The sequence below is a fragment of the Lipophrys pholis genome (assembly GCF_963383615.2).
Source record: "Lipophrys pholis genome assembly, chromosome: 19".
Classification (NCBI taxonomy): Eukaryota; Metazoa; Chordata; class Actinopteri; order Blenniiformes; family Blenniidae; genus Lipophrys; species Lipophrys pholis.
In genome coordinates this window covers 12,352,921-12,380,425 of record NC_137647.1, presented here as the reverse complement: position 1 = coordinate 12,380,425, position 27,505 = coordinate 12,352,921, and the positions used below count along the sequence as shown (strand labels likewise).

At 41.3% G+C, this 27,505-nt stretch overlaps 2 protein-coding genes and 1 long non-coding RNA gene across 3 annotated transcripts; 2 read left to right on the top strand and 1 right to left on the bottom strand.

Annotated features, from left to right (window-relative positions):
* The first annotated feature begins 467 nt into the window (after positions 1–467).
* On the top strand, positions 468–6,317 carry LOC308124105 (cytoglobin-1-like). Its single transcript, XM_080486922.1, has 4 exons — positions 468–690; positions 782–924; positions 4,090–4,321; positions 5,307–6,317. Exons 2-4 carry the CDS (start codon positions 782–784, stop codon positions 5,469–5,471), a joined length of 540 nt encoding a protein of 179 aa, XP_080343048.1. The 5' UTR covers positions 468–690; the 3' UTR covers positions 5,472–6,317.
* A 7,549-nt stretch (positions 6,318–13,866) lies between these two features.
* On the top strand, positions 13,867–24,309 carry fbf1 (Fas binding factor 1). The gene is made up of 29 exons (XM_080487709.1): positions 13,867–14,244; positions 14,432–14,462; positions 14,910–15,000; positions 15,084–15,153; positions 15,479–15,529; positions 15,616–15,760; positions 15,888–15,968; positions 16,103–16,144; positions 16,490–16,618; positions 17,198–17,327; positions 17,564–17,691; positions 17,766–17,859; positions 17,935–18,348; positions 18,433–18,545; positions 18,725–19,066; positions 19,160–19,209; positions 19,416–19,547; positions 19,638–19,738; positions 19,891–20,097; positions 20,739–20,846; positions 20,965–21,104; positions 21,188–21,306; positions 22,152–22,274; positions 22,366–22,542; positions 22,703–22,879; positions 22,970–23,107; positions 23,175–23,268; positions 23,347–23,480; positions 24,214–24,309. Exons 1-29 carry the CDS (start codon positions 14,242–14,244, stop codon positions 24,277–24,279), a joined length of 3,630 nt encoding a protein of 1,209 aa, XP_080343835.1. The 5' UTR covers positions 13,867–14,241; the 3' UTR covers positions 24,280–24,309.
* LOC308124614 lies at positions 23,787–25,794 on the bottom strand. The gene is made up of 5 exons (XR_013936308.1): positions 25,529–25,794; positions 25,056–25,110; positions 24,816–24,874; positions 24,570–24,628; positions 23,787–24,398 (listed from the first exon to the last, which is right to left on the bottom strand). It is a non-coding gene; the product is annotated as an uncharacterized lncRNA (long non-coding RNA).
* Between the last annotated feature and the right edge of the window lie 1,711 nt (positions 25,795–27,505).

Below are 27,505 nucleotides of genomic sequence, written 5' to 3'. Positions count from 1 at the left end.
GCTGTAAATGTATAATGTTGCAGTGAGACGTGTGGGTGTCTTTGAGGGAGTATACATGTAATGAAAATTAAAAAATAGACTGAAAACATGCTGATACAGTCAGTGTATTGTCAGGAGCACAGGGAAAGAAAATAAAAGGAATTGAAATGTGTCCTATTTTCATTGCTCTTCAAATCTCAATCAGCAAAGTATTTTTTTACATTTACATGTGCAGGTCTTTGTGACAAATTCAAAATCATCACAGATTAATCTCCTGGATAGTCTGCAATGATAACTCTCTAGAGCAAAAAGGTCAGGGGAGGCTTCTTTATCTTATTTTGGCACCATGATATTACGCTGCATCCACGCGCACACATTGCATGGATGACATATCTGTCTCCCTTATTGAGGATTTGTTTCCGATCTCATCATGTTTTCATCAAACACCACCTACAAAGGTGAGGTGGGTAGAGGGAGAAAGAGGGAGAGAGGGAGGGAGAGTGTAAAAGAGAGAGTACAGAGGCTCCTCCTCATTCGCTGCGTGTGTTTCTTGTGGGTTTTTTTTTTCTTTCAGCCTGTTCTTCACTCACACTCCCGCTCAGCACAGATTCAGAGGTAGAGAGCAAACATTCTCAGTGGGAAAAGGTGGAAAGGGGGAGACTGAATTTCTTCCTCTCTCACCAAGAAACAGACACAAACCAGAAAAAAAAGGTAGAAATTGTGTTTATTTTGGGGGGAGGGGTACTCTCTCATCAGCCCTGCCTTCTTCATGTGCTCAGCTCGCTCCACACTGTGTTTCCAGATGGAGAGGATGCATGGAGAGGGAGAGGTGGACCACCTGGAGCGACCAAGCCCACTGACTGACAAGGAGAAGGTGATGATCCAGGACTCCTGGGGGAAAGTGTACCAGAACTGTGATGATGCTGGGGTGGCCATATTAGTAAGGTATTTTTTTTTTTCCCCCTACAGTTTACTTGTTTCATGTTTGATATTTTCCATGCAGCCTGAACACAGACCTTGCCAGATATTCTACGACAGAAACGACTTAAAGCTACGAATCAGAGCTGTACTGAGAAACATTTTTTTTTTTTTTTAATATTTGAACTATTCCCAGATGTATTATCTTTCGTGATGATTATGTATCATTTACACGCTGCTTGTTTCGTTTTCACATCGATCTGTGCTCGCATGTTGAAAACACTACGCTTAATGTTTTGTTTTTCGTGATTGCACCTCTCTCCTGTCTTTGCAACTTTATTTACTTCATACCTGAGATGGTTAAGCTTGTCTTGTGAGTCTGACTGCGGCTGCTATCAAGTTACCTGCTAGTGCCAGACAGGCGACTGATCCTTACTACTTACCCACTACTATCCCTACTGATTCCTCTAGTAACAGCCCACTCGATGGGAGTTTCCTCCCTCATAAATCAACAGAAGCTCAACTTTATTGAGCTCATCGAATTTACAAGTTTCTAGTCTGCATTAACGAGTAAAATCAATCATATATTTAGACGTAATATTCTCAGTTCTCCCGTTTTGACCGTTTATCAAATTGTAGAAGCCAAGGATAAACATTTGAATCCAACAGTCTGACATCGTTGGCTCTCAAAGGGCTCCCTCCCTTACACAGTGGCTCATGTTTTGAATGCTTGCATAGAGGGCCAAGAAACCTACAGCAGCGAGAATCACAGCCAGCGAGACCTGCACGCTGCCGCATTTTGATATCAAGACAACAGGTTACAGGATTCTCGACCGCAATGTCATTCCAGATGTTTTATAATAATCATCAGCCATTTTAATGTTTACTGTAACAAGTTATAAAGACCTGCTGGAGAACTCCAGTTCCGAGAATACTCTGCCATTCTTTCTTATTTATTTATAACTCAGGAGGGGGAAATATGTAGCAAGAATCAAACATCATCTGCATGGTTTTGAAAGTGTGAAAGCTTTGACAGCCTTTCAACTGAGACCAGATTCTGTGTGTTACGCAACACACCTTTATAATCCCTTCTGATTACAAGAGGAGAAAGTTGACAGGGGACATTTTTATGTTTGTGCAGTAAACACTGGTCATCAAGTAATTAATTTCTTACAGGCTGATCATACTGACGATATCGGCGAACTACTTTACTTCATCAATCTGGAGCTCACTCTTCTTCAACTAAACAAAAGTTTCTGAAAGGCACAATATCTGACTCCTGATTCCTTACTCACATTCCATCACTAAGACCTTTTGACCTGCAGGAATCTGGGGAATGAATTTGATTGATAAACACGACCCGAGGAAATTCTGCTACCTGAGCCCCCAGTGTCCGTCCTACACAATGCCTCTCTTAAGTTGTAACAGATAAAGATCCAATGTGGCACGTTGTCCTGCTCTGTGTCTGAAATTAGAAACTTTCTCTTAGTTCAGCTTTTCAGTCAGTCTTGAAAAAAGATAAGGAAGGAATAAGCGTCCAGTGACCATATGAAATACTAATGAGGCTATTTATATGCAACCACAGGTCATGCAATTACAAGACAGAAAGATTAAACACCATGGTTCCTCATTAGTTCACATTGGAACACTGTCACTTGCAGAAACCTTCAGTCCTCAGCTGAAAAAAATGGAGACATCACCCTGTAGCCTCCTCCCTTCTCAGACATTAAAAGAATTCAAATATCTAACCATATGCTTCTGACCAAACAGAAAAAAAAAAAAAAAAGTGTTTTGCTTTCTTTTTTGTGTGAGCTGTTACAAAGAGAGGAGGAGATGGGACATTCTGATTTGAAATCCAGCAACCAGATGCATTGGCCCTCTTCCCAGACTGTGGGAGTGGGTTAGTTTATAGGTTCTTCTTCGCTAATTCACGATGATACTGCTGAGGGTCAAGCAGGCGTCGATATCAAAGACAAAATCTTTGAATCGACTGTTTGTTCTGGGAAAGATCCCTGCTTCAGGATAAACAGGGACATCAGACTCTAAACATGAAAAAAATGTGAAAAATCTGTTATTCACAGCAACAAAAACATCAAACATGGGTTGTCTTTGCAGAATGATTGAAACATCAATTTCAGGTCAAAAGGAATGCGCCCCAAGGTAGCGGGTGACACTCAATTTGTCTTTTTACCATCTCAAACTTGAAACACATTCCACATTTTACTTGACTGATGAGGGTTTTAAACCCATCTCAGGAATCAGAGTGAAGATTCACGCAAACTTTCAAGCTCACAGGTTCACATGGGGTGAAGGGACAGAGGCACATGAGGTAAGGCTGAAGAATAAGTAAATCCAGATGCCACTTTTGGTTTCCCCCACTGTGCTGTTTGACATTTGCTTTGAGCATCAAAACAATCGAAAGGCCACTATCATGAAAATACTTGTAAAATTACAATATACTTAATCAACATTTGATAATTTCTCAAAAACGTAATTGAATGAACCATCAGATCATTTAAATATTATTTAAGCCATGCAATACTTAATTTAGAAAGTGTGCTGACTCGCAAAGACATTATCCAACCATTACAGTGGAAAGTACAGGGGAAAAAAAGCATTATGTGGAAAAAAGTCAATACATGCATTTATCAAAGCAAGAGCGGAAGCAGTTATGAAACTGTGTCTCTGCACAGTAACAGGAATTAGATCAACCTCTGGGAGATTCTGCAAGTCTCTCTGTATTTCTGTTGTGTTACATTGTTTTGATTTGTCAAATTTATGAACTATGACATCTCAATTTGGACCTACTGACCTGTGGAATATGTTAAGTTGCTACCATTTGATATAAATCTACACCACACATAACTTTAATCTCTTTAGAAGACACATTTATTCATTCGTTTTGCCTAATGAGTTTTCTATAGTTGGATGCTTTTCTTCACTTTCTTGTGTTTTAATTCAGTTTTATTGAATCTATACCACACAGCAACAGTTCAGAGCAAACATTTGAAGAGAAAACATGCAGCACTCTTGTGCGAGCGCGAGTGTGTACTTATGGTATCTTGCCAGCTTGAAAAATGAACGTGGGTTTGCAGGATCAAGCTGACTGAAGGGAGGGCGATGAGAATAGTGCAGCTCCGGAAGCTGAACATATACCTCTCATTCAACTCTCCAAACTCTGCTCCTTTGCAGGCTGTTTGTGAACTTCCCCTCTTCCAAGCAGTTCTTCAGCCAGTTCAAGGACATTGAGGACCAAGAGGAGCTGGAGAAGAGCCAGCAGCTCAGGAAACACGCTCGCAGAGTCATGAACGGCTATAACGCGGTGGTGGAGAGTCTGGATAACTCGGAGAAGATGGTTTCTGTGCTGCGGGTGGTGGGCAAGGCCCATGCGCTTCGACACAATGTGGAGCCTGCGTACTTTAAGGTAAAGTCAGTCTCAGTCGCCTGAAAAGGTGAAAATGCTTGAAATTATAGTATTGTTAGGCTCAATGTGAAGAGGGTAAAAATAAGAAATAGAAGCAAATGAATCAAGTCTGAATAACACTGGAAGAAAACTCAAGCTTTGTCATTATATTCGTCCACATTCATGAATCACAGTTAACAGTATTACCAGTCTGGATGAATCAAGTGAAAATATAACTGCTCTTTATGGTTTTGTATTGATATAGGATAATACAGTTTTACAATGTCAGATGTCAATTAAATCACAAGTTTACTGTAAAAATAAAATCTGAATTAGTTGGTGTCATTATATTTTCTAACTCAGTACATGATGACACAATCATATTTTTGTCTATTATTTTGTAGGAGAGTGTAGTCCTTTCGAAAAACACTAAGCAAGATTTTATATGTAAGTTTTCAAGTTGACTATATTAGTTCATTTTCTCTTGTAACTGTTCCACATAGATGAAACATTGGATGTTCACTCTATATCGTCGTTGGTTTTCCTCATGGATTCCCAAGTGTATGCACAACTGACACAACATTTTGCAACCTGGGATAGCGCCTTTATATTGTTTTAAAAACTACATATTGACATAACAGGGAAACTTGCCAAGTGTTGCACATTCAACACAATCAGATAAATAAAATCACCTCCTCTAGCTATGTATAATATGGAATATTCAGTGAGTGGCATCTTTTCATGTTGAGAGGAACGGTGCAGCGAATAGTTGTGAGCCTGTTAACAGAGAGCAACTTGCCAGTTGCACCCTGTGCATCAGTTTATGAGGATTAATGCATCCAGTTGAACCATAAAGAGATTTATAGATGCGTGTGCCTCGCTCCTGACAATTGAAGTGTGAATACTATTTATTGCAGGTCTGGCATCAATCAGTCAACAACATTCCCAAAATGTCTACTTCTGTAATGTCTTTTAGATGTGCATTTGTTGTTCTTATTGTACTCAGATTCTGAACGATGTGATTCTGGAAGTCCTGGCGGAGGCGTTTTCAGACGTCATGACACCAGAGGTGGCTGCGGCATGGACCAAACTCTTTGCTTCGCTCTACTGCACTATCACAGCTGTCTACGAGGAACTAGGCTGGAAAAAGCATTCAGCCTCAACCGGCTAAAGCTTTTCAACTTGGACCCGGCATAAAGGGACTGCTCTCATTCTTAGGTTGTGGCTTCACAAGACGCCAATTAGGCGACATATAATCTGGGAATTTGGTTTGGTGGAATTTAGTATCATTTTGGGCTAAGGAACTTAAACTGTATTATAAACTATAATAGGAATGAGCGATTGCGCGAGTGTGTGTATCCTGATTTTACTCTCTTTGTAGGATCCTGGGAGCATGCGAGACTTGTGTGTTCTGACCTAACCAATGAGGGCAGAAATATATCCGTTTTTTTTGTTTTTTTTCCAAGGGTAAATAAGGGTTTTAGAGCAAAGATACAACTATGTTAAAGTTAGGATTGGTGTTGGGGTTTAGCAAGTTAGGTCAAGGTCAGGGTGAGGGGGCCAGGGAATACATCATAGCAATTCTTGAGCCCCCACAAATCTACAAATAATGTACTGCAAACATCAGTGAGTGTGCAAGTGTGTGCGTACATGAATACTACGCACACACTACTACGCGTAAACGATTTGTAGGAGAGTGCAAAGAGAGAGGAAATGCAAACAGGCCCGACCATGGACAAGAGGTCACATTTGACTTGGATGTGCCTTCTACTGAATGTGTATATCTAGATACTGAAATGTAAACAGTATTCTTTGTAAACAGTATGATGCTTTTCAGATGTTTCCTCCTACATCATTCTATATCCACTCGTGTCCACTTTATTAGAAAAGTATAAATACTAAGACATTTTTACATTTTTAATGGGTGATTGTGACGATTGTAGATTTTTTTCATTATAAATCACATTTATATCTGTAACAGACAATACTTTCAAATAAATATACAAAGAAAAACCTCAAATGTCTAGCCATTGTGCTCAATTCTTTGAAACTTGGGATTTCCCTAATCGGATTCCCCTATACGGAGAGGCATGTCAACAACGTTACACCTTTCCTTTCTTTTCCTTGGCCCACCGCTCCCTCATTCTCTGCTTGAATCAGCAGTGCTAAGTATAAGTGGCTTAGCTACTGACGGTCCCTATTTATACCAGCATTTATCCCACTATGCTCTCTCTTTTCTTGATTATATTGTAGAAACACTGCACTAGAACTGCGGGGATGTCATTGGAGGTGGTATTTTTAGAATCAACTGGGTAATATTGAAAGTTGTAGCATGTCTTAAAGTTACTGCGCAATTAGTAAAATCTATTACTGTTGCAAATGACGGATATATGCTAATCCTTAAACACCTGGTCTGAAGGTGCCACAGACTCACTAATAATGCCTTTTTCCCCATCAATGAAAGACCAAATAAAGGTTGATTTAAATTTTTTTTTGTCTGCTGATGAAACGATGGCGAGGCGGGTTGTTTTCAGAATAGCAACACACAGCATGCTCTGTTTACCTCCTAGTCCTGCCAGCAAGATCTAACCCCCTCCTTGATCCTGGCTAATCCCCTGTGCTAATCTCCCCAATCATAAGTGAGAGCCAAAGCGGAAAGGCAGGAATAGTCAAATCGTTACACCACAAACTCTGCCTTTCACCATTCAAGCCTTTCAATGGGGGAAGACATTTCGGCTCTCTGACAAAACCAGCAGTCCCAAAGCAAGGTCTGCTTTTGAGCAGAACAATGTGCACGACCATGATGGTGCTCACCACCATTGCCCTCGTCCTGCGGCAGATGTTCTCCAACAAAATCAAACCGTGAGTACATTTCACCGAGCACTGTTGGATTTTTAGTACAAACCAGGAGGGGTCACTAAATATATTGTGATCATAAATGTTGTTAATACTAAATTGTCTTCATCTCATGAAATGAATGGCAGAAGATACTTCCATCTGATTATAAGCACTCAAAGATACTGTATGTGTGAAACACATTACATGAAACATATGTGCTTCATGTGTGGGAGAGAAAATGAAAGACTCGTCTGCATCATTGATTTGAAATCGCTGCTGCGATTATTTTAGGGTTTGCCTCGAGCAATAGCATGTGCATTTAATGGCTGGCTACATAACAACGGCGTATTCTAGCCCTATTTAATGGATAGATGAATGGAGGAGAAAACATCAGTGCTGCAGAGTTCATGGCTACTAATTGACTCAAAGTGCAATCTTCCCAGCCCCCCTGGCTCTGCTCAGGCACTCCGGCAGGAGCAGCAGCAAACAGTGCCACGTGGCTCCAGCACCATGGAGCATCAACACATCCAGCTCCTGGGATTTATAGGCAGCACAATACTCATTTTTCCAGACAGCACCCCGGTTACTTTCCAGCTATGAAAGTCAAATCGTTAGCATGAGCTTCTAAATGAAACAAGTAATAAAGTTATACCTACTTATAATGTTGTAGTAAGCTCATCACTCAGACTTGCTTTCTGTCACTATTATCTCTGTGACTATAATCTCTTATAATTCTATAAACTCCATTTTTTTCAGACGATGAGCAACATGAAATATACGAGCGACAGTAATATCAGTTTGTAGCATTACTTGTGGTGATAGTCACAGTTGTTTTCATGTTTGTACAAGTTAATCAGACTTTAGACTGATTCACAAAGTGTGCCAGTAATACGGCTATGTGTATTAGCACAAGTCTAACTGAGGGGTCAATTTAAGTACTGCAAGAATAGGCAAAAAGGTCGTACTGTATTCAATTATTATTTTCAGTAACTTCTATTATACTGGTAATTGGAAACTGCAAAAAATACTATATTCAAGATGACTGTTTTCTTGAGTACGTTGTTCTGCATTGCTTGTCGCAGGCAAAACGGGGACACTGAGAAAGACGTGCCATACATGAAGACCAATGGAGCAACAAACACCCCAGAATGACATCGCTGAACATGTCAGGGTAAGAAAATAAACAATGTCAATGAGAAAATGCACTCAAATCGTCAGAAGAAGTGCAAAGGCTACCTGTGCAATGATAATGTTGGGATAGTTGAGAGAGTGGAAAAAAAGCAGTTAATGAAAAGATGTTGGTAAATATCCAAATGCAATGATTCAATTATTTTTAATATGAAATGGAGAGTGGAGTGATTCAGATGGTACTTGCCTGATAAAATGTGCCTGCAAATCCAAGCTCATATCAACCTAAACAACATCTGACAGATCCGGCCAAAGATTGAAGAAACAAATGTTATATGCAGATCTGCGAGGGGACACAAAGTTTGGATTATATGTCCATCCACCTCCTCAGACTTCACACACTCAGCAGGAATTCAAGCTGAAAACAGGCCTGCGTTAAAGCAACACCGAGGCAGCTATTTTAACTTTCATCATTACAGTTTAGTATCAATCTGGGGTTTGCTTGTGCGCTTGCATATATAGTTGAGGAGCCGACGCAGCGCTTTGCTGGCTGACACTGCATGTGGCAAAAGTTGACGCTGGTTAAACAACCCTGCCCCCTGTTACCAAAGCTGGGTTCAACCTGCCTCTGTGTGAAGAGGAGTCATAGATGTGAAGTTTCAGATGTGATATTTGATCATGTGAACACGGTATTACATCAGGCTTACTGCAGAAATTACACGTCTGACTCAGCTCCGAGCACTGCGACTGGACGTGGCTGAATAAATGGATGTATAAGTTGAGATCATTGATTATACTATGGAATCGCATCATTTAAAAAAAAAAAACACTTATAAAAGTCCAATTTTCCAGTGGAGGACATTCACAAGAAACAGTAAAGTCCACCCAATAGAAATCTGCAGAATATAAAACCAACCCTGTCATCACCAATTCAATTGAACACATGGATGAATTGATGCTTGTCAATTATAGAAGTTACACGTATAAAAATAATACTGTTTCATTCATCCAACAAACTTTCCTTATTTTCATTTCAGCAGTAATGAGGGTTGTTTATTACATAGCACATGAATGAGGGATATTATTTATGATGTGGACTGAGTGACATCAAATTAGCTCAGTTGCGTCGTGAAATCTTCAGATTTCACTTTCACAGTGAGAAATTAGGAGTTTGAGGTCGGCATCAGGTGTATTTCTCCCACTAGAATGTCAAAATTGTATATATTTTTTAAAAATTTCAGGTTACTCATGAATTACAGTTTTTCATCTGTTAATGTCAAAAATGATGCGAAACAGCTTTACCTGTGGTGGCCTTGAGGGTGAGGAGACAAGATTGTGACCTGAGTGTTGCTGGTTCGAATTCCACTGCTGGCAGGTTGTCTATGACACTGAACACCTTGAATCCCAGAGCTTTATGCAGAGAAATTATTTCCCCAAGAGGATCAATAGTGTGAATATAGAAGGTCTAAATATAAAACTGAATTTAAAAAAAACAAAAATGTCAGTAAAAGTATTGAAGCAAACAAACAGAGCAAGGAAGAGATGTTCAAAATCTGACAAAGAGTGTGTGTGTGTGTGTGTGTGTGTGTGTGTGTGTGTGTGTGTGTGTGTGTGTGTGTGTGTGTGTGTGTGTGTGTGTGTGTGTGTGTGTGTGTTGTTCGGGGGGTTACAGAAGGGGCTCTAGACAAGGGGAGAAGGAGAAAGTGGAGCACTGGAGCATGTTACAGAGGCAGAGATGCATAAAGAGCCAAGATGCCTGCCCCACATTTCACTTTCTGCAACACTGCTAATACTAAATGATTCAGAGGCAGAACAACAATCCGCCATCTCTTTAGTGGGTGACGATAAATAGATTTCATCCTTCCAGCCACACTGTTCACGTGGAAGACGCACAAGCAGTGTATTTTGGAGAAATCGCCTTTCGCAATAGCAGGATTCGGGCTGCAGACGCGTCAGCTTGCACATGTTGGCTGAGTCATTTGTATTGGAGGCTAGTGAGTTAAGCTAAGTCATGCGATCATTATACCCCTGCGTGAGTTTGTAAATCACTTTTATTGTGTCGACTGCAGAACCAAACTATTGCACCTAAGTTTGAATGGGAATATCATGGTTTATGAGTGATAAAACTGCCATTTCTTTTACTGTGTTTGATTAAAAAAAGATAAACATGTCTTCCGGTATTTAAACTGGTGAAGCTTTCATTTACTCTTAAGCAGCCAAGTGTTGTTATTCCAGATTCCGACAGGCATTTAAAACGTTATCTAAAAAGGCAAATTGCAGCCGTTAAAGTGGGAAATCCCTAAAAGCTTTTCTCCTCACTGCATTTGATTTCTCATTTCTGGAGCTGGATGACAGGCTTCTCAGTGCACGCTTTTATTTCACAATCTACTGGCTCTGATCCGAAACATTTAGCGAGAAGGCAAACTTTAGTCTCAAGTCCATACATGTGGAGCTCATCTACTGTGAAAGTCAAAGAAAAAGGCGAAACAACAAGACATGAAGAGGGAGCTCACAAATCTAAGGCTCAAAAGCATCTGTTTAAAAACCGGAAGTAGCTGGCTGCACATAAACTGGGGATGCAGGTAATCAGTAGATATGTGCTGATAAACATCGATCCCTTTACTGTCAAACAAGTCTGTTTGAGGATTCTCATTGTAAGAGATCGATATTTACACTCGAACTCGACTACCCAGGTTGCATCGAGAAGGACGTCGGGTGTCAAACCTTTTGCCAAATCGAACATGTGACGTACATAATCCATCGTGGAAGGAAGCAGCTGAAATGCAACGTCCTCATTTCAGATAAATGTTTTCTTTTTTTATTCCAGAAAAAAAATATACCACGCTATTGGAAGAACCGTTTCCCCTCTATACTTCCTCTTCACCTTGTCATAGAAACATGAAGTGTATACACATAAATGCCCTCTGCAGACGGACTGAATGTAGAAGTGTTTGTCACGTTGACGCACAAGCACTCGCACACCAGTAGTGACAGCCGCCATGCAAGACGTTCAACGTCCAATTGGCGAATGAAAGATGCTTCTTGTTAATTATATTGCATAGAACAAAGAACAAACTAATTTCATGGATACCATTTCAAATTGCCAGCTTCTTAGTATCCTACTACTTGTATTAAAGATTTTGGTATAAACTATCACCGTTGTATCAAAGTAATTGATATCAGATTTGGTTGTGCATGGTGTCAGACTGGCGTCACACATGACTAGTGAACAGAGACCAGGCCAGGTGGGGTGGGGCTGGCGGGGAAACTGGGCAGATCATGGGGGAGAAATACTGAGGACCTCTAGTGGGCAGAAGGACAGAAACAGGGAATGGCCAGCCTGAATGAATGACTCAACCGTGACAATAACAAATTATAAATTGCAAGTGCGTTCCCCATGGCTGACCATGTATAATACAACAGAGATTGGATTGCGGTGCTTAATCTGATGAGATAACCTCAGAGTTATCTCCACATACCTTCTGAGTGACGCATCAATTCATCAGCAAGGACACAAAATATTTCCGCATGTGAAACTTCACAGGGGAAATCTCCTAGAAAGCGATATTCAAAGATTTTTCTGGTGCGTGTCTAAAGCATCTGTAGCGACACACCTACTGAACATTTCCTAAATATCAGAAAGATTCAGAAAAAAAAAGAAAAAAAGGAGCTGCCTGCACCACATTTTGTCTCTCAGTGCGGACTGTAATTTCCAAATGCTTCCGAGGCGGGACAACAATCCATCATCTTGTTGGGTGGTTGGTAAATACCTTACCTCCCTGCAACTACTTGTTTGAATCCAGATGGGAAAGTTCTTGAGTGACCAGTTTAGTCTACCACAGCATGGTGGTTTTATGTGGATCTTATTATCTAAATCATTTTATTGGGTATGAGTCGCGGTCGCTCTTTTCTGAATCATTGCCTCATTTTCTCGATGCATTCACGAGCTTCACGCCTGATGAACTTTGGCTAAGTGTTGCTATTGATTCTACTTTACCCTGAATGTACGCTAAGATAAGGATGCGAACGTGAAAGATTTGACTTGAAAGCTCCTTTAAATGCAGTCAATCTTGTCTTTGTTTTCTACTCTTCTTTTTCGGTGCCCCATACTGTCAAGACTTTTTTTCAGGAGAGACTTTGTGTAATCATTTGTTGTATTATCTCATTGTTCTGATTCTGATTCATCTGCCCTTGACAGCTCACACAAAGACCACTGTGAAGTTAAACGAAACCAAACAAAACAAAAGTTGGGTATATAAACAATGGAGTTTGTGTTGATCGTGGTTTTCTTGTATCTGTCCAGCCGATGCTCTCAAAACTGGAACATGGAAGCGACACCTGGGGGACTTTCAAGTTGGAAGAGGAAACCTGACAAATGCAGAATCGACAGATTTGGCTGTTTGTTTGAAATTGAAAAATGTGCCTCCGTCTGAAAAAGCCACATTAATTATATGTCTTTGATTCTCTTTTATCTTAACTCAATGATCTGTTTTGACTTGCATGCATGTGGGGAGGGAGAACTTTGACTGGATGTAATTTAGCATTTTATAAGTGGCCTGATTCATTCTGAAATAAAAGTCATGTAATCAAATGTAATTGCATACCAGTATATGACACTTGAAGTTGTTCTAGAAAATGCTGAGTGATTAAAGAAATCAGTCACACAGTGACACAGGATGTCAATGAAGTTTGTTATTCTTTGTTTGATTCCCTGGTGAATTATTAAAACGGGAGCATTTCTTCTGTTTGTATTAGTGAAACATTTACTTTTGCCTACATTAAGAGATAGCCAAAGTTTGATTGTGATTACAAGCAGAGTTTTAAACATTAACTGGTAGTGTTTGACAGAGGTGGGCCAGGGGATAGAGAAACAGACGTTTTGCAGACAGGTCACCGCTGTGGCTCCTTTTACTCCCCCAGCTCCCCAGAGCAGCTTTAATCGAAAGGCAGTGGGTCTCTCCAGCTCCCCCTGTCCATATGCTGGAGTCCTACGCTGAACCCCAAATTGCTCTCTTGCATGATGTCTAGAGGGGTGAATGTGTTTAATAGTATATAGTGCTTTAGGACCCGCTCAAGCAGTGAAAAAGTGCCATTTAAATAACATGCTTTCACAATGATATAATTTACGAATCATTTCTAATCTGGACAAATGTTTTATTACAACAGTGACTATTAAGGGGAATGAAGTGACGTCCGCACATCTTGCAATCACGATAGAGGGAGCATGGCCGAGACAGCATGCCATAACCCTTCTTTAAGGAATCATCCTTATAAATGACAATGATTTTCCCAGTGATAACAAAGCACAAAACCAGACCTCAACCTCGGGGTGTAAAACATACTCAATTATTTCACTCTTGACATGACTTTATTTTAACTGATGCGACCAGACAACATTGCACAGCTCTGATGCCACCTGGTGGTTATAAGGTCAGGTTGGATTCACAATGTGACCCCGAGAAACCAGGTAAATGTGCAATCTGATATTCAAAACAACCACACTGAAAGACTTAAGTCACACAACTGCTCTGACCCCGTTTTTGTCTGACGGGTGCTTTAAAAAAAACTACATTACCCATAATGCAACCGGACCAGGAAACGTGGCATGCCGGCTATGATTGTTAGTGGTGTAGCTGCAGTTCAATCCCTAAACATAGATGCCCGTCTTTTTTCCCAGTGAACTTTATATTTAGCTCAAGTAATTGCAGATGAATACGCCGTTTTGATCGGAATGAATCAGCGTCGTGGTGCATTATGGAGAACGAAAGCCGTGATGTGTAGTGCAGCGCCAATGTTATTCATTTAGCCTTTTGCTTTCTTCTAGTCAAACTGAGGATGGTGAAAACGAGCAGCTATGTGGGAGCTCGGGTTTTAATTTAAGCGCATGTACCAAGTGCTGAAGCGGTTACCATGGAGACAACAGACGCCTAATCCGATTTAGCTAATGGCTAACTCGCGCTGCTGGCACACATAACATGGTGAGTCAAAATGCGGCATCAGTCATCCTTATGTGTGTCGTTGATCACGAATAGGATGTTTTTGAAGACGCTACAACTGATTTTTTTTTAAATTTTGCATTACAGTGCGATCACATGATTTACATTATGATTCACGCCGCAATCAATGCTCATGGTGTTAACGAACTGTTTCTACTGTTGCCTGTAGGCTACAAAACCGAGGGGGGGAACCTTCAAAAGTAAGTTCCACTGGAGATATTTTGTTGTTGTACCCTAGCAATGCGTTCTGGTTTATAATACCTGTGTAACAACTGACAGTGAATCCTCTTGGATGTGTTGCTACACTGAAAAACTGTGTGATTTGTCTCAGAAAGCTTCAAGAATTGGCTCCGGGTCTTGAAATGATAGAGAAGATGATCTACTCATCATGATAGAGACACATTGTAGGAAGTATTGATTCCACTCATTCACTCCACTGAGGGTTAAGAAGTGCTCTTAAATGGATTGAATGCATCAATACTATATTTATCCCATCATTGATACCAGCTGTTTTTGATATTTGGGCATACAGCTGTAAACCTTGTTAGAATACTCACTGTTACTTTGTTACCTTCGACCTTTGCATCTCTTTTGAGTGTATTGTTTCCAGTCTATGTTAAATTATTTCCCCTCGTGGTTTCCTAAAGGTTCCTTTATAGACAAGGACACGCGTGATAGCTTGTTTGACGTTAAAGTACCTGTACGGGGGACTATAGCTCGCAGCAAACAACTGAATCGGTAAGTTTGGAAAATCAAAGAGTTACACATTTTGTTTCTAGTTTATAATTCTTCCTGTGTTTGAGTTGTATGTTCTTTTCCAGCTCGTCTGCTACTGATAATATCTTCAGTATGCTGGCTGAGGAGGTGAAAAGAGATGGCACGGACACTGAGGTATGCAGGGAAAGTGTGAAAACGGGCATGTTTACTGTTTTTCTTGGGCCTGCCTCTTTAAAGAGGCGAGGCACAAAGATTATATCCTAGATGGTAGTTTTATTATTATTATTCACATTTTTTTGTGCCGTTTTTTCTGAAGACCAGGTGAGGAGGGCTCAGGGATTGGTGAGGGTGGGATGGGTAAAAGTAGAAAAAGGGGTGAAGGTAGAACAGCAGAAAGGAGTGATATACGGAATACCCCTAAGTGTTTACTTAAAAAAGCCGGTAGAGGGTTTGAGGACGGGGAATATATTGTTATTTATTGTTTTCATATGTGTTGAAGGACTATGATATCTCAGCGGCTGATCCTAATGACTTTCTGAATAGCGAGAAGGTGAGTTATTAATAATGGTGCAAAGTTAACTTTACTCTCGGTGTTTTTGCTGAAGGTCACTGCTTTTACCTCCCATCTTTTCTTAGGACATTGATGATATGGAAGATGCCCTTTTTTCGTTCAAGAAGAAGCCCAGTTCAGCTTCTGCACAAACAAAGCTGCCTGGTAATGGCGGGCCAGAAAAAGATGCTGCTGTGTTAGACGGTGCCCATGCAAAGCCAAAGGGAGCAGGTAGTTCGGTTCAGAGTGTTCTTGCATAAATCATTTTCTCATTATTAGCTTCATGGTAATCCCAGCTTTGAAGTTTACGTTAATAGCAGCAATTAGAGAAGGCTTTGTCTGCCTCCGCTGTTCTCAGATGAACCTGCCAGAGTTGGTGCGAAGCCACACTCAGGACCTTCATCCACGGTCCGAACCTACAAGAAGTTCACTTTCTCTGGTGAGTGAAAGGACTGAGATTTATTGTTGTTATCTAACGGAACAGAACAGAAAAAATGTTGTTGACTGCAAGATTTGCTTTGTTTTTGTTTTTGTTTTTGTTTTTGTTTTTCTCAAACTGCTGCTTAAACTTAGATGGTGATGGTGAAAGTCTTGGTCACACACCTCACACTGAAGGTACTCATTGCTCCTGTTTGAGTGTCTCTGGGCAGTTTCAGCAGAATAGATGCTCAACATATTCTCAGTAGTTAGGCGTCACACATAGATGTGGAGCGAGATGTGGCCAAAATTAGAAGATACCACATGTAAAAACCTGGCGTGGAAAAACTCATAAATAACATTACTTAGAATATTGTGTCAGTGTGAATGAATGTAAACAGTCCCTACAAGTCATATTTGAAACATTCAATTCATGAATACAATTTACATATACAATATTTATTGTGCGTCATATGTGTATGCCCACTGTCCTATTGTTTTTACACTTCATAAAAACAGTGACAAATCTAACTTCCTCTGCAGATGACCCACTACATGACCTGGATGACTTTCTCCCAGACAAAACCACACCAGCATCTAAAAATAAGCCGCCCAAACCTGAAAAATCTGCATTGTCTCCTTCACTATCTCCCATCCTGAAGAGAGAAACAAGTAAGACCCTGTGAGATTTAGAGTTTTTTGCCTGCCTCTCTATGAGGGTCTAGATGCAAAGATTTTTCTCCTAGACAGTCGTTTAATTTCATTGATATTTACTTGAAAATACCAGAGGAAATTTTGCGTGCCTGCCTCTCCTTTCATCTCTTCCATGAGGTGCCTCTCTCATCCGCTCTGTATGGGAAATGCCAAAGAACAGCGGCAAAAAAATAATAATAAAATTAAATGGCCGCCGAGGATAATAATCTTTGCTTCTTGCCTCTTAAAGAGGCATGCAAAATAATCATTATTATGTTTATTTTTTTGCTGTTTATTTAGCGCTTGACAAGTCCCGCACTGTTGGGATCACGGACACAAAAAGCACATCAAAAGGTGCAGAACGTTACGGAATATGCTGCTATGACTTTTGTTAACGATTCGGCGTACCATTTCAGAATAAATTGCAAAGAACTGTGAAAAAAAAAAGTTCCATAGGAGAGAGAGGCAGGTACACAAAAGCTCCTCTGGAATTTTCTAGTTCTTTCTGTTGTTGCCAGTATTTTTCGAATGCTGAATGTTTCATTCCTTATTTTTCAGATAAGGATGCAAAGATAGGCGAGTTCACATTCGAAGATGATAAGGGTGACCTAATGGATGCGCTTGGATTCGACAGTGATAAAAACGATCCCAAGAAAAAAGAGGCTCCACTTTGGTCTTCTAAAGAAAAGTAACAGCTCTGGTTTTAGTTTTCCTTACTTGCTCTCATTGTTTGTCCTTATTTATAGTACTCCGAGTAATAAATAATTACTGCACTGGTGCCTTGGGCTTTGGGGTGCAACTACAAACAAATCTAAACCTTGACGGTATTTTACAAACCAGCATCCTTCTTTCTCTAATTCCTTTTGCTTCATTAGCTTCGTAGCCGAACATTGACTCCGCCTCTCTGTTTAATCTAACTCTCAGGAGTGACACCCCTCAGAGAGCTCGCACTCGAATCGATGAAATTCTGGAGGGTTTCACTTCGCCGCAACTTCTGGAGCAACCACCCACGGGTGAGAGGAAGGAGCAGGAGAAAACCTCGGCCGTGAAAAGTAAGAGAACATGACACAAGTTGAAGTAAGTGTTGTTTTCAAATGAAGTGGGTAATTCTGTTTCCTTTCATCAGAGCCACAGTTGGAAGATGACCTGGAATTTGGGTCCTACCGGCCCACCGTGGTGTCGACTGCTGAAGGACGCCGGTCCCACAGACAGTCTGTCAGGTCCGTCCGGCGTTGGTTGTATACTTTCCAGCGGGTGATCGTTCCGCCATCTCACTCTTTTCTTTGGATCATCAGATTTTCTGCAGAAGACGTCAGTGCGCCCTCGCCAGAAAAGAAATCGGAGCCCACCAACCCCGCCCCCATGCGACGCCGCAACTCAGCTGACTGGCTGGGCCTGAAAGCGAGTGACGAGCCCAACTATCTTGACGATGACTCCAAAGAAAAGAATACTCCAGCGGTGCCTCCAAAGACCCCGTCAAATCCTTTGCTGGAGAGAAAGCCCTCCTTCACTAGTGCAAAAATGAACACAGCCCCAGCTGATACTCCCTCCAGTCAAACAAACCCAGAACATTCCAAAATCCAGAGGAAAGATGAGGAGGGGGACTGGTTAGCCGGAGCGCTGAGCAAGAGCAAAGCTCTGAGGGCATCGGACAAGGAGGTGAAAATGTCCAAGCTGGAGGAGTCAATGGATCTTGAGTCGCCCGCTAGGTACTGTGGAACGACACTCCAAAACACACAGCGTCAACACAAAAAAAAGTGTTTGTTTATAATGAAACCCGGTGTTGTTTTCAGCAAACCAGTCACTTCACCAACTCCCAGAGAAGAAGAAGACACTTTCCTGACTGCGAAAGAGTCCGACCCTGTCGCTACTTTTACGGCTCTCAGTGAGGGAAGAACCAAACTAGGTATGAAGCTCTTTCACACCGAGATCCATCCATCCAGTCACATGATCGTCCATTCATTTATTTTACTTTTCATCCGTGTGTTTTGCATTTACGATCATAAAATCACACTTTCATCCGGCACAAAATATCAGCCAACCGTGTTTTCATCATTGATTGAACTGTCTTCCTTTGTCATACAGATGCTACTCACCCCTCCCACATCACTCCCCTGCAGTCTCCCTCTGTGGTTGACCAGTACACGCCCACCCCACAACCTTCCACCTTTACATCATCCTCTCCAGCTCCCCCTCATGATAAAGTAGACATGAGACGAACCCTCAGTTCATCTTATTCTTCGGAGCCTGACCAAGTTACTGCTGTCAGCATTAGTCACCCCAAACCTCAGCTTCAGACCAAACCTCCCCACGTTGCACCTAGTAATGGATCGGGGTCGCTCAGGGAGCCAAGTCAGGCTGATGGAACTGAGCCACAGCCATCACTGCCCAACTCTTTTTCTGCTATTCTACCGGGCACAATACTGTGTAGGTAATCTAAGGGAAATCACCAAGTGCCTTTTTAGATACACTCGCTTTCTCTCCAAAGATCGCCACTTAAGTTTGTTTTCTTTCCTTCAGTTCCAAGGCGCAGTCAAACACAGAGCGCATCCACTGCTGTCCAACAACAGGTACCGGAACTTTTCTGCAACAAAGATGTCACAATTATCACAAACATTGCTTTTTTCCCCAACGCCCTACTACTTCCGTATAGGCAACGTTTTCAGGAGATACTCTTCAGCAGCAGCTTCTGCTACAACCAGCCGTCACTTTCTATCAACTGATTAATTCATCAGATTCATCTCCCGACAGTCATTTGGCTCTTCTTTCCCTAAAGAGGACGCAGACTCAGTTGCCGGGTCTTGGTGGTGTTGCTGATACCGGGGTGCGGCAGACAGCTGCAGACAAAGAACAACATCTGGGAGATTATCAAGCTTTTCAGGCCCGTATCATCCAATTGGAGGGACAGGTATGTGCTCATGGTACTGATGGGAGGATGGATGCTCCTACTGTATTTGTACGGCCACATTCATAATACTGATAATGTGTAATGATGCAGGTGAAGACTTTGCAGCTGGAGAAAGAGCAAAGCCAAGTGATGCTAGAAAACATCCAGCAGCGCCACAAGCAGGACATGGAGCTCATGGAGAAAACTCACAAGTATGTATTAGTCCACACACACACACACAAATATGTTCTGCAGCCAAGTCTACATTCTAAATATGTTATAAATAATTCTCTGACCCTTCAAGTGCGACTGTACCCATGACACATTTTATTGAGGCTTTTTTTTTTTTTTTGTTCTTTTCCAGGGCTCGTGTGAAGCAACTGGAGGATTCAGCTTCCCAGAGGGAGACGCGAGCACGACTGGAGTGTGAAGCGCTAATGGAGCGTCTTTCTGCGGCGACGCGATCGGCTGAGGAGGAACGCTCCGAGCTGCAGGCGCAGTACCAACGCAAACTGGCCCAGGCACAGCAGGACCGAGACCGCGAGGTGGAGAGACTCCGAGATCTTCAGAGGTACAATTAGAAGAAAAACGAAGGAAAGCTTTTATGGCGACAGATGGATTATTAAATAGTAGCAGGTTCTGGATAATAAGATTTCTTATCCAAACACACTTAACTAATCAAAAATCCATTGCTTAAAACAGTAAAAAGAGTAAGTAACATAATATATATTTCTTCTCCTCCAATGACACTCAACATAATAAGAAAAATGATTAATATTGTCTCTATATCGCCTTTCAAAAACAAAGCGACAGTCACCTACACCTAAACAAAAACTGGAATCAATAAAACGAAATACAATTTTACATAAAGTCAGAAAAAGTGTTGATTTAACAATGAAATAGAATAGAATAGACTAGAATACAAATATTTTATGATTCCAAGAGGAAAATGATTGAAATGGCTCCTTTGCTGAATAATACCAAGAAACCCCTGGAACATAGGCTTAATGTTAAAAGACAGATTATACATTAAATGTCACTCAGTAAGTTCCTAAATTAGGTATTTAACATGTATACCTATCGATATTGTTTACAGTATTATCTCACAGGATATGTTTTAAGAATCACCAAATAAATGAGAGAATTACTTGTTTTCTCAGGGATTGCTTGAACCGCTTGTGTTCGTAACATTAGTTCCACTTTCCTCTGCAGAAAGTCGATTTCAGAGATGAAGAAAGACCACGAAGATCAGATCCTGAGACTGAAGAGGATGAAGGAGGACGAGATCGACGCCGTAACGAGCGCAGCGTCTCAGACCAGGTCAGTCATCATTTCATTCTTTCAAAGCCGATGTTTGCACACTTTCATCACCAAGTGAATGTCGACGACCGACTAATGTCATGACTTTTAATACCATACCATCACCGTCTTCCTCCAGGTCTCTGGCAGGAGTAATCGAGCAGATGGAGCAGTTCTCCTCTCGACTCGGGGCACTTTCTTCTCGAGTGGAGAGCACGCATGAGCATTCCACTCACGGCCTGGAGCAAGGGGCACGGCACAGAGACGAGCAGCTCCAAAGTACTGCGCGGAGACACACGTGCACACGCCTTGTCTCGCGCTGCAATCAGGTTAAGGTCATTCTTTAAAATGTTGTGTTTTAGTGATGCAAGACCGGCTGGCCCAACAACAGAAAGCCATGACAGACGAGAGGGCGTATCTCAAGGAAATCATCTCCAGGATGGATACGCAGCTCAATGAGCAGCAGAGGCAGCTGGAAAAGGTGGGGATTTAAAACACAACTTAGACCAGGGGTCAATACTTTTCATTGCCTTTTGTTTGCTTGAATAGAGACGCACACACAACATACTGTAATGGGTATTTTATATAAATTCATACAGTTTCAGTAGAGGCAACAAAATGTGTGAGAGACGGCCGCAGTAAATATTGTCAGGTTGCTTGAAGAGATAAAAATACTTAACATGCCATTTCTTCAAAATTGGCATAAACAAGTGAGATCCTGCTAACACCCATCTGCACTGCTTAGAAGTCTGTTCTGATATGGCCTTTATGGAAGTCTTGCAGCCAAGCAACTATTTTTATAAGCGCACATGAATTAAAGAAACTGACGAGGGACCATTTTAAATCGTAGCTGGGATTGCTTCTTTCATCCATCCATCTTCTATACCACTTTGTCCAGCTGACTGAGGCGCTGGAGCTGTTGATGAAGGCAGAGGCAGACAGACTCTTAATTTTAGAGGCACAAATTAACCCTCAGTCGCCCGCACAGGGAGAACAGAAAGTACAGGAAGGCCATAACCAGACTCCAACTGGGGGTGGAGGCAAGAGCTCAGTAGACCTCAAGAAAACGGGGAGAAAGAGGTGGCCAGAATTAGTTTTCCTTCCGACTGTACATAGATATTCCTCTCCAGGAAGGACAAGCACTCAAGCAACAGATGCCCCCCTTAAAAGCTTCAGTCTCGTCTTTCTGGTGTAAATGAACTCAGAGAAGTAAATCAAACAGATAAAATTCACAGAAAAAAAACCAACTAACTGGTGACAGGTTGTTAAACAGTGACACTTTTCTCCAGCAAGATGACAGTTTTCTGTGTTTAATGTATGCTTCAGGAGCGCTGGAAGATGACAGCAGAGTTGGCAAAAGCAGACTCTATCCGAAGAGGCCTGGAGGAGGAGCGAAACGTCCTCAACATGCAGATCAGCATGGAGCGGAAGGAGCTGGAGAGAGCCAAGGTGGACCTGACGATCACACACGTCGGTGGAGATGCACGCACAGATTCTTTGTGCCTCTTCCCTAACGTTTCATTCACGTCCCCTCCATCAGAGCGCATTGCTGGAGGAGCAGAATTCGGTAATGCAGCACTGTGCGGACGAGAGAAAGAAGCTGGCGGCCGAGTGGGCCCACTTCCACGCGCAGGAGAAACTACACTATGAGAGGGCCGAGCGCGAAGCCAGCAGCCTCCTGGAGAAGAGGGAGAGCACCATCATCAGCCTGGCACAGGTGGGCTTTAAGAAGAACGAGTGGTCTTCAGTTCATTTTTCCTCTCCACTCATCAAAATGCACAATCAAGAAATACTCTTCCTCTCAACATCCTCACATTTTGAGTTTTGAAAGCACACGCAGTCTCAAAAGCGTTCGACAAACGCACTTTGTTTTTCAGGAACAAGCTGACCTGAAGCTCCGCACAGCGGAGCTCAAACAGAAGGAGCAGTGTGTGGCGCAGGAGCGAGAGACTCTGGACAGACTGAGAGACGAGCTGGACAGAGAGAAGGAGAGAGTGAGCAGCACAGCTCTGCGGCTCAAAACGCGAGCGCAGGAGGTGGAGGCCTTCAGCAAGGTAATTTCAAAAATACACCGACCCCTGAGCGTACCCAAGCCCCTGTGAGGGGGAAACAACCGACTTCTGACCGCGCCGTGTCTTTGGTAGTTGTCTGCGGAGAAGTATGAGGAAGGGGAGAGGGCTATGCAGGAAGCAAAACGTGTGGAAGCGGAGCACGAGGCACGACTGAAAAACATCCATTCCAGAACAGAACAGCTGAGGCTGCAGGAGCAGCGGGTCTTAAAGGTGTGTGTTACTCTCTTCAGAAGCATGATAATCAGATCAATATTGACCCAATCACCTTTTCTTGTAGGAGCGAGTGCAGTGTCACCAACTGCAGAACAGAGAAAGCCTGAGAGAAAACCCAACCGTACCACCGATTCCACCTATCCTGCCAGTTCTACCAGGTGAGGGTTTAGGGTTTGTTTAGCTTTAAATACCAGTGAAAGGTGAATAACGAAGGCGTTTGACTTTCCTCCTTGTAGAATCAATGTCAGTGTTTCCACACTCTGGCCTGGCTCCAACCCTGAACCTTCCCTCGACTTGTACTTCCTTTCCAAACTCCCAGTCCATGGCACTTCAGGCCAGTTTGGCTCTATGGAAGTACGCTGCAGAAAAGGTAAGCAATCCAGGTTCACGTGAAGCTGAAGCAAAAGGTTTAACAGCTGCACTTATTAATTGCACCTTTTTCAAAACTGCTCATTGTTGCACTTTCCTTCTTCTGCTTGATAAATCAACTTTCACTATAGCACAGGACTGGGACCGATTCTAGCTCACCGTTTTGCAATAGATGCACTTATTTTCCACTTTTTTCAGATTAAAATTGGCCCCGTAGGAAAGAACTACATGAATTACTTTATTCACACATCATCAAGTTTGTAAATTATGTTTGACATTCTGATCATTAAGACATGAAATGAAATTTGAGCTGTGATGTCATTTATTTTATTTCAGACATGCTCAAAAGCTGCATCAGTCCACACCAGATAACCAAACATCACTACACAGTGAATAATTACAGCAAAACATTTTCTGATCGCATATCTGAAGAGTGGTAAGAAATACAACTTATTAAATCCCACCTCTTCTCCATAAATACACAATTTATTAGCGTCAATCTATTTAATATATATAACATGTTCAAATTATATTAAAACAAACTGATAATATTCATCAAAAAATGCAACTTAAGTTTTTTTAACCATATATAATTATACATAAATTACTTTTATACAATTTACATGCATGTACATGTTGAAATGCAGCACATAGGCATATTTCTACATCAGCTGTACCATACATGTAAAACATCCGATGTAAATGAGCAACTTGTTTGTGTGTTCTGTCAACAGGATCGTGAATATCTTAAAGAGGAGCAGATCTATCTGGAAAATTTAAAGAAGAAATCCTACAATTAAACAGACAGAATAAAAATATTTTTTCATACTACAGATCTCCCTACGTTCACTAAAAAAAAAAAACATTGACATGATTGATCTGTGGCAAACATCTGCTTTGTCCTGCAGAGCACTTCCCTCTGAAATCAAAAGAAAATGCATCAAGGTGAGAAAATCATAAACTGGACCAAGGATAGTTTTGCATTTCTGGTCAAGCCTCAGGTTACCATAAGTCCACACTTCTGTTCAGACAGGGATAACTTGTATCATCACAGGCTTGACTCATAACTCTTCTACCTCACAGTATTTACCTGTGCATGTCATCTTCAGACGCAAGCTCGTGCTTCTGATCAGTCTGCTCCAGCTGCATCTGTTCAAAGATGAAAACATCTGGATTACAAACTGCTCAGTCCATACAAGTCAAAGGTGGCAGATGGAGACATTTCTCAGAACAGCTATTGCAATCGACAGTTATCGCATCAGACGGCACTTCCTATGCAGCAGTTTTCCTCACTGAAAAGTGGGAAAATGGAAATCACAAGTTGTCGAATGCACACCTTTTCACTCAAGTCTTCTTTTGGCCTTCATCGTTTTGTGGCGTGGACACGTCTCACCTCTGCAAAGACACACTGTATTAGAGATCACTCTTCATTAAAATGCAGCTTTGAATATCAATCAGTAGCAGTTCAGGTACCATTGTTTCCACATGATGTTTTTCATCGGACAGGGATAACAAACTCATCATTAGCACTGCACATGGGCAGGATTACATGCAGACGGATTAAAAGCAGATTTACCTTCCAGCGTATATTCACCAAAACGTTGGGCTTCATCCACATTGACCACAGATGTCTGGAATAGAATAAAAAAAAAAAAAACGTCTGAGTGCAAGCTGGTGACCAAAGTGTCCGTTTAAAAAGCTGATCATGCAAATGAACTTACTAATTTACTATGGCTGACGATTCGACTTAACCGGTTTCCTTGTTATCTGGTGGCCGACTTTCTTTAACGTGCGCCAGATATTTCAACATCTGCTCTTACTAGCAGCAACGAGTGACGCTCTGGGAGATCGGTCACCAGTTAACAAGGAAACCAGTTAATCCGAAACACCGGATCCGCTAAAATGAAAATGAGCTAAGCAAAGTCAGGGTTCCTTCTGCGACGCCAAACACGGCACATTAATGAGGTGAAAGTTGAATCATACACACTAGGATAAACATGCATTTCTGTCTAGTGCCTCTGCATTAACTTCAATAAAACGCACACTCACCACATGCAGCTTTGCACACCGAGCAAGTGAGGACTCCTCACACGTGTTGACCGGCTAGCAGGCTAGCTAGCACACAAACTATCCTCTCCTCCAGTTTAGTCTCGACGTTTATATTAAATAATAAACACATTTTCACGGTGGGTCTTCTATGTCTGGTGCTAGAAGTACAGTTAACTGTAGTTTAACAAATGAAAAAACTATGTTGAAGAAGCGTTCCATTACTCCACCAAAGACCACAGCACAGGAAAGGACAAGAAATCTCGCGTGATCTTTTTTTATACACGGTACGCGTCATAAGGCACGTGATTTCTGACTGGGTGTGGTTTAACCATAAACATACAAAGTTCAATTTACTTCACAATTTACTAGATAATTACGGGAAAACACCATCAATACACAATGTTTTATGATAATCAAAACACTAAAGATACACATCATGAGAGTTGATATAACTCATACACAAGTGTCAGCAAACACCATCTTCATTCATTCATTCATTTATCAGCAAGACTGACAATTCTAAACAGTTATAAACATGATTTTAAGATAATCCATGTATTCTTTTGTTTGATGGGACTTCACAACATGTGAGCTCCATTACGCCAGAGAAAAACATTTCTCATTGCACTACTTTTTAAAAGAATGTTATATATATTTGAGTTCAAATACAAAGTTAATTTGGAAAATATTCAACACATAAACAACACTTGCATATTAAGATGTGTAAAAAGGATATATCAGATGACTTAGTTTTACTTTGCTGTGTTGCAGCGAATACGTGATGAAAACATCTAAATGACTTGCAAAAATCAAACAATTACTTCTGAAAATGTCAACAATCTCAACACAAAGCCACGTTTAATGATTCCTTCTGGTGCAAAACTCTCTTCAGAAATTTGGTTGAAAAAATGTATGCTTACTTTAAATTTTTTACAATTTGCGTTTTGGTTTTACGGGTCGGATTAACACCCTATCGCATGCCAGTTTTGACCCACGGGCCTTAAGTTTGACACATGACCCACAAGTAAATCTTTACTGGTCATGAGCAATTTGTTTCCCAAAGTGCTAGCCCTTGACACACTAGTTTACCACTTAGAATCAAGTTTGTATTACAGCTTTACAGAAAGAACATGCTGAAACTTGACCAGGGTCTTTCAACTTCAGGCACATTTGGCACATCGCAGCAGATTTACTCTGCTATTGGCAAAAGCATTGCTACTTTACCAGGATCAAGGCATATTTCTTATTTTTTTAAAAGCAAGAAAAACAAGAAAGAGAGTCTCACCAAATCTATTGGAGAAAATATGTAATTATTGATGTTGGTTGTCTGAATGTAATGATAACACTGTTGACAGTAGATGTTAAATTCAGAAAAAATGTGTTGTTTAAAGAACTAAGCTATACTGAAAAACATGCAAAGAGGTAGGATAAAATAAGTTTATACTTGTACCTACACTTTTTCGATCATATAAATACAGATTGGCATGTATCAAAGATGGATCATGTTTTCCTTTCTGCATTTGTTTGTGTATTTAGATGATTTTCTTTCCTTTTTATTCTGTTTGTTTTGCCTCTTTTTTTTTACATGTTCGGAATAAATACAAATCAATCAATCAACATTTCTGTTAAAATGTGAAAAACCATTCACCTTTAGAATATGCTTGACTTCTACCATGTATGTAATTAACTTATGTGTGTTGGGAAAGTTTTTATTTTTTTGCATTGTGAGTCACTCATGACACAAACAATGGGCAGTGAATTAAAAACTACGTGAGGAGAGATTGCAGAGTTGTTGGAGCGGATGTTGTTCCTAAACTGTGGCTGAGAGGCTGCGGATAGCAGGACAGGCGGCTGCGCTCCTCTCCATCACTGCCATTCCGCTTCCAGTCACTAGGGAGAGACTCTGAACCGGGGAAGCTGCCGTTATTACGCTTAAAGGTCCCACAGCAGGCTGCTGGTGCTCAGAGTCTGCACCGC

Excerpts from the sequence above, each read along its gene's own strand:
- LOC308124105 (XM_080486922.1), top strand. The coding sequence starts at position 782 with ATGGAGAGGATGCATGGAGAGGGAGAGGTGGACCACCTGGAGCGACCA. Across the intron at positions 925-4,089 it reads GGGGTGGCCATATTAGTAAG|GCTGTTTGTGAACTTCCCCT; the intron begins GTATTTTTTTTT and ends GCTCCTTTGCAG. Across the intron at positions 4,322-5,306 it reads TGGAGCCTGCGTACTTTAAG|ATTCTGAACGATGTGATTCT; the intron begins GTAAAGTCAGTC and ends TATTGTACTCAG.
- fbf1 (XM_080487709.1), top strand. Across the intron at positions 22,275-22,365 it reads AGGAGCTGGAGAGAGCCAAG|AGCGCATTGCTGGAGGAGCA; the intron begins GTGGACCTGACG and ends CCCCTCCATCAG. Across the intron at positions 23,481-24,213 it reads GGAAGTACGCTGCAGAAAAG|GATCGTGAATATCTTAAAGA; the intron begins GTAAGCAATCCA and ends TTCTGTCAACAG.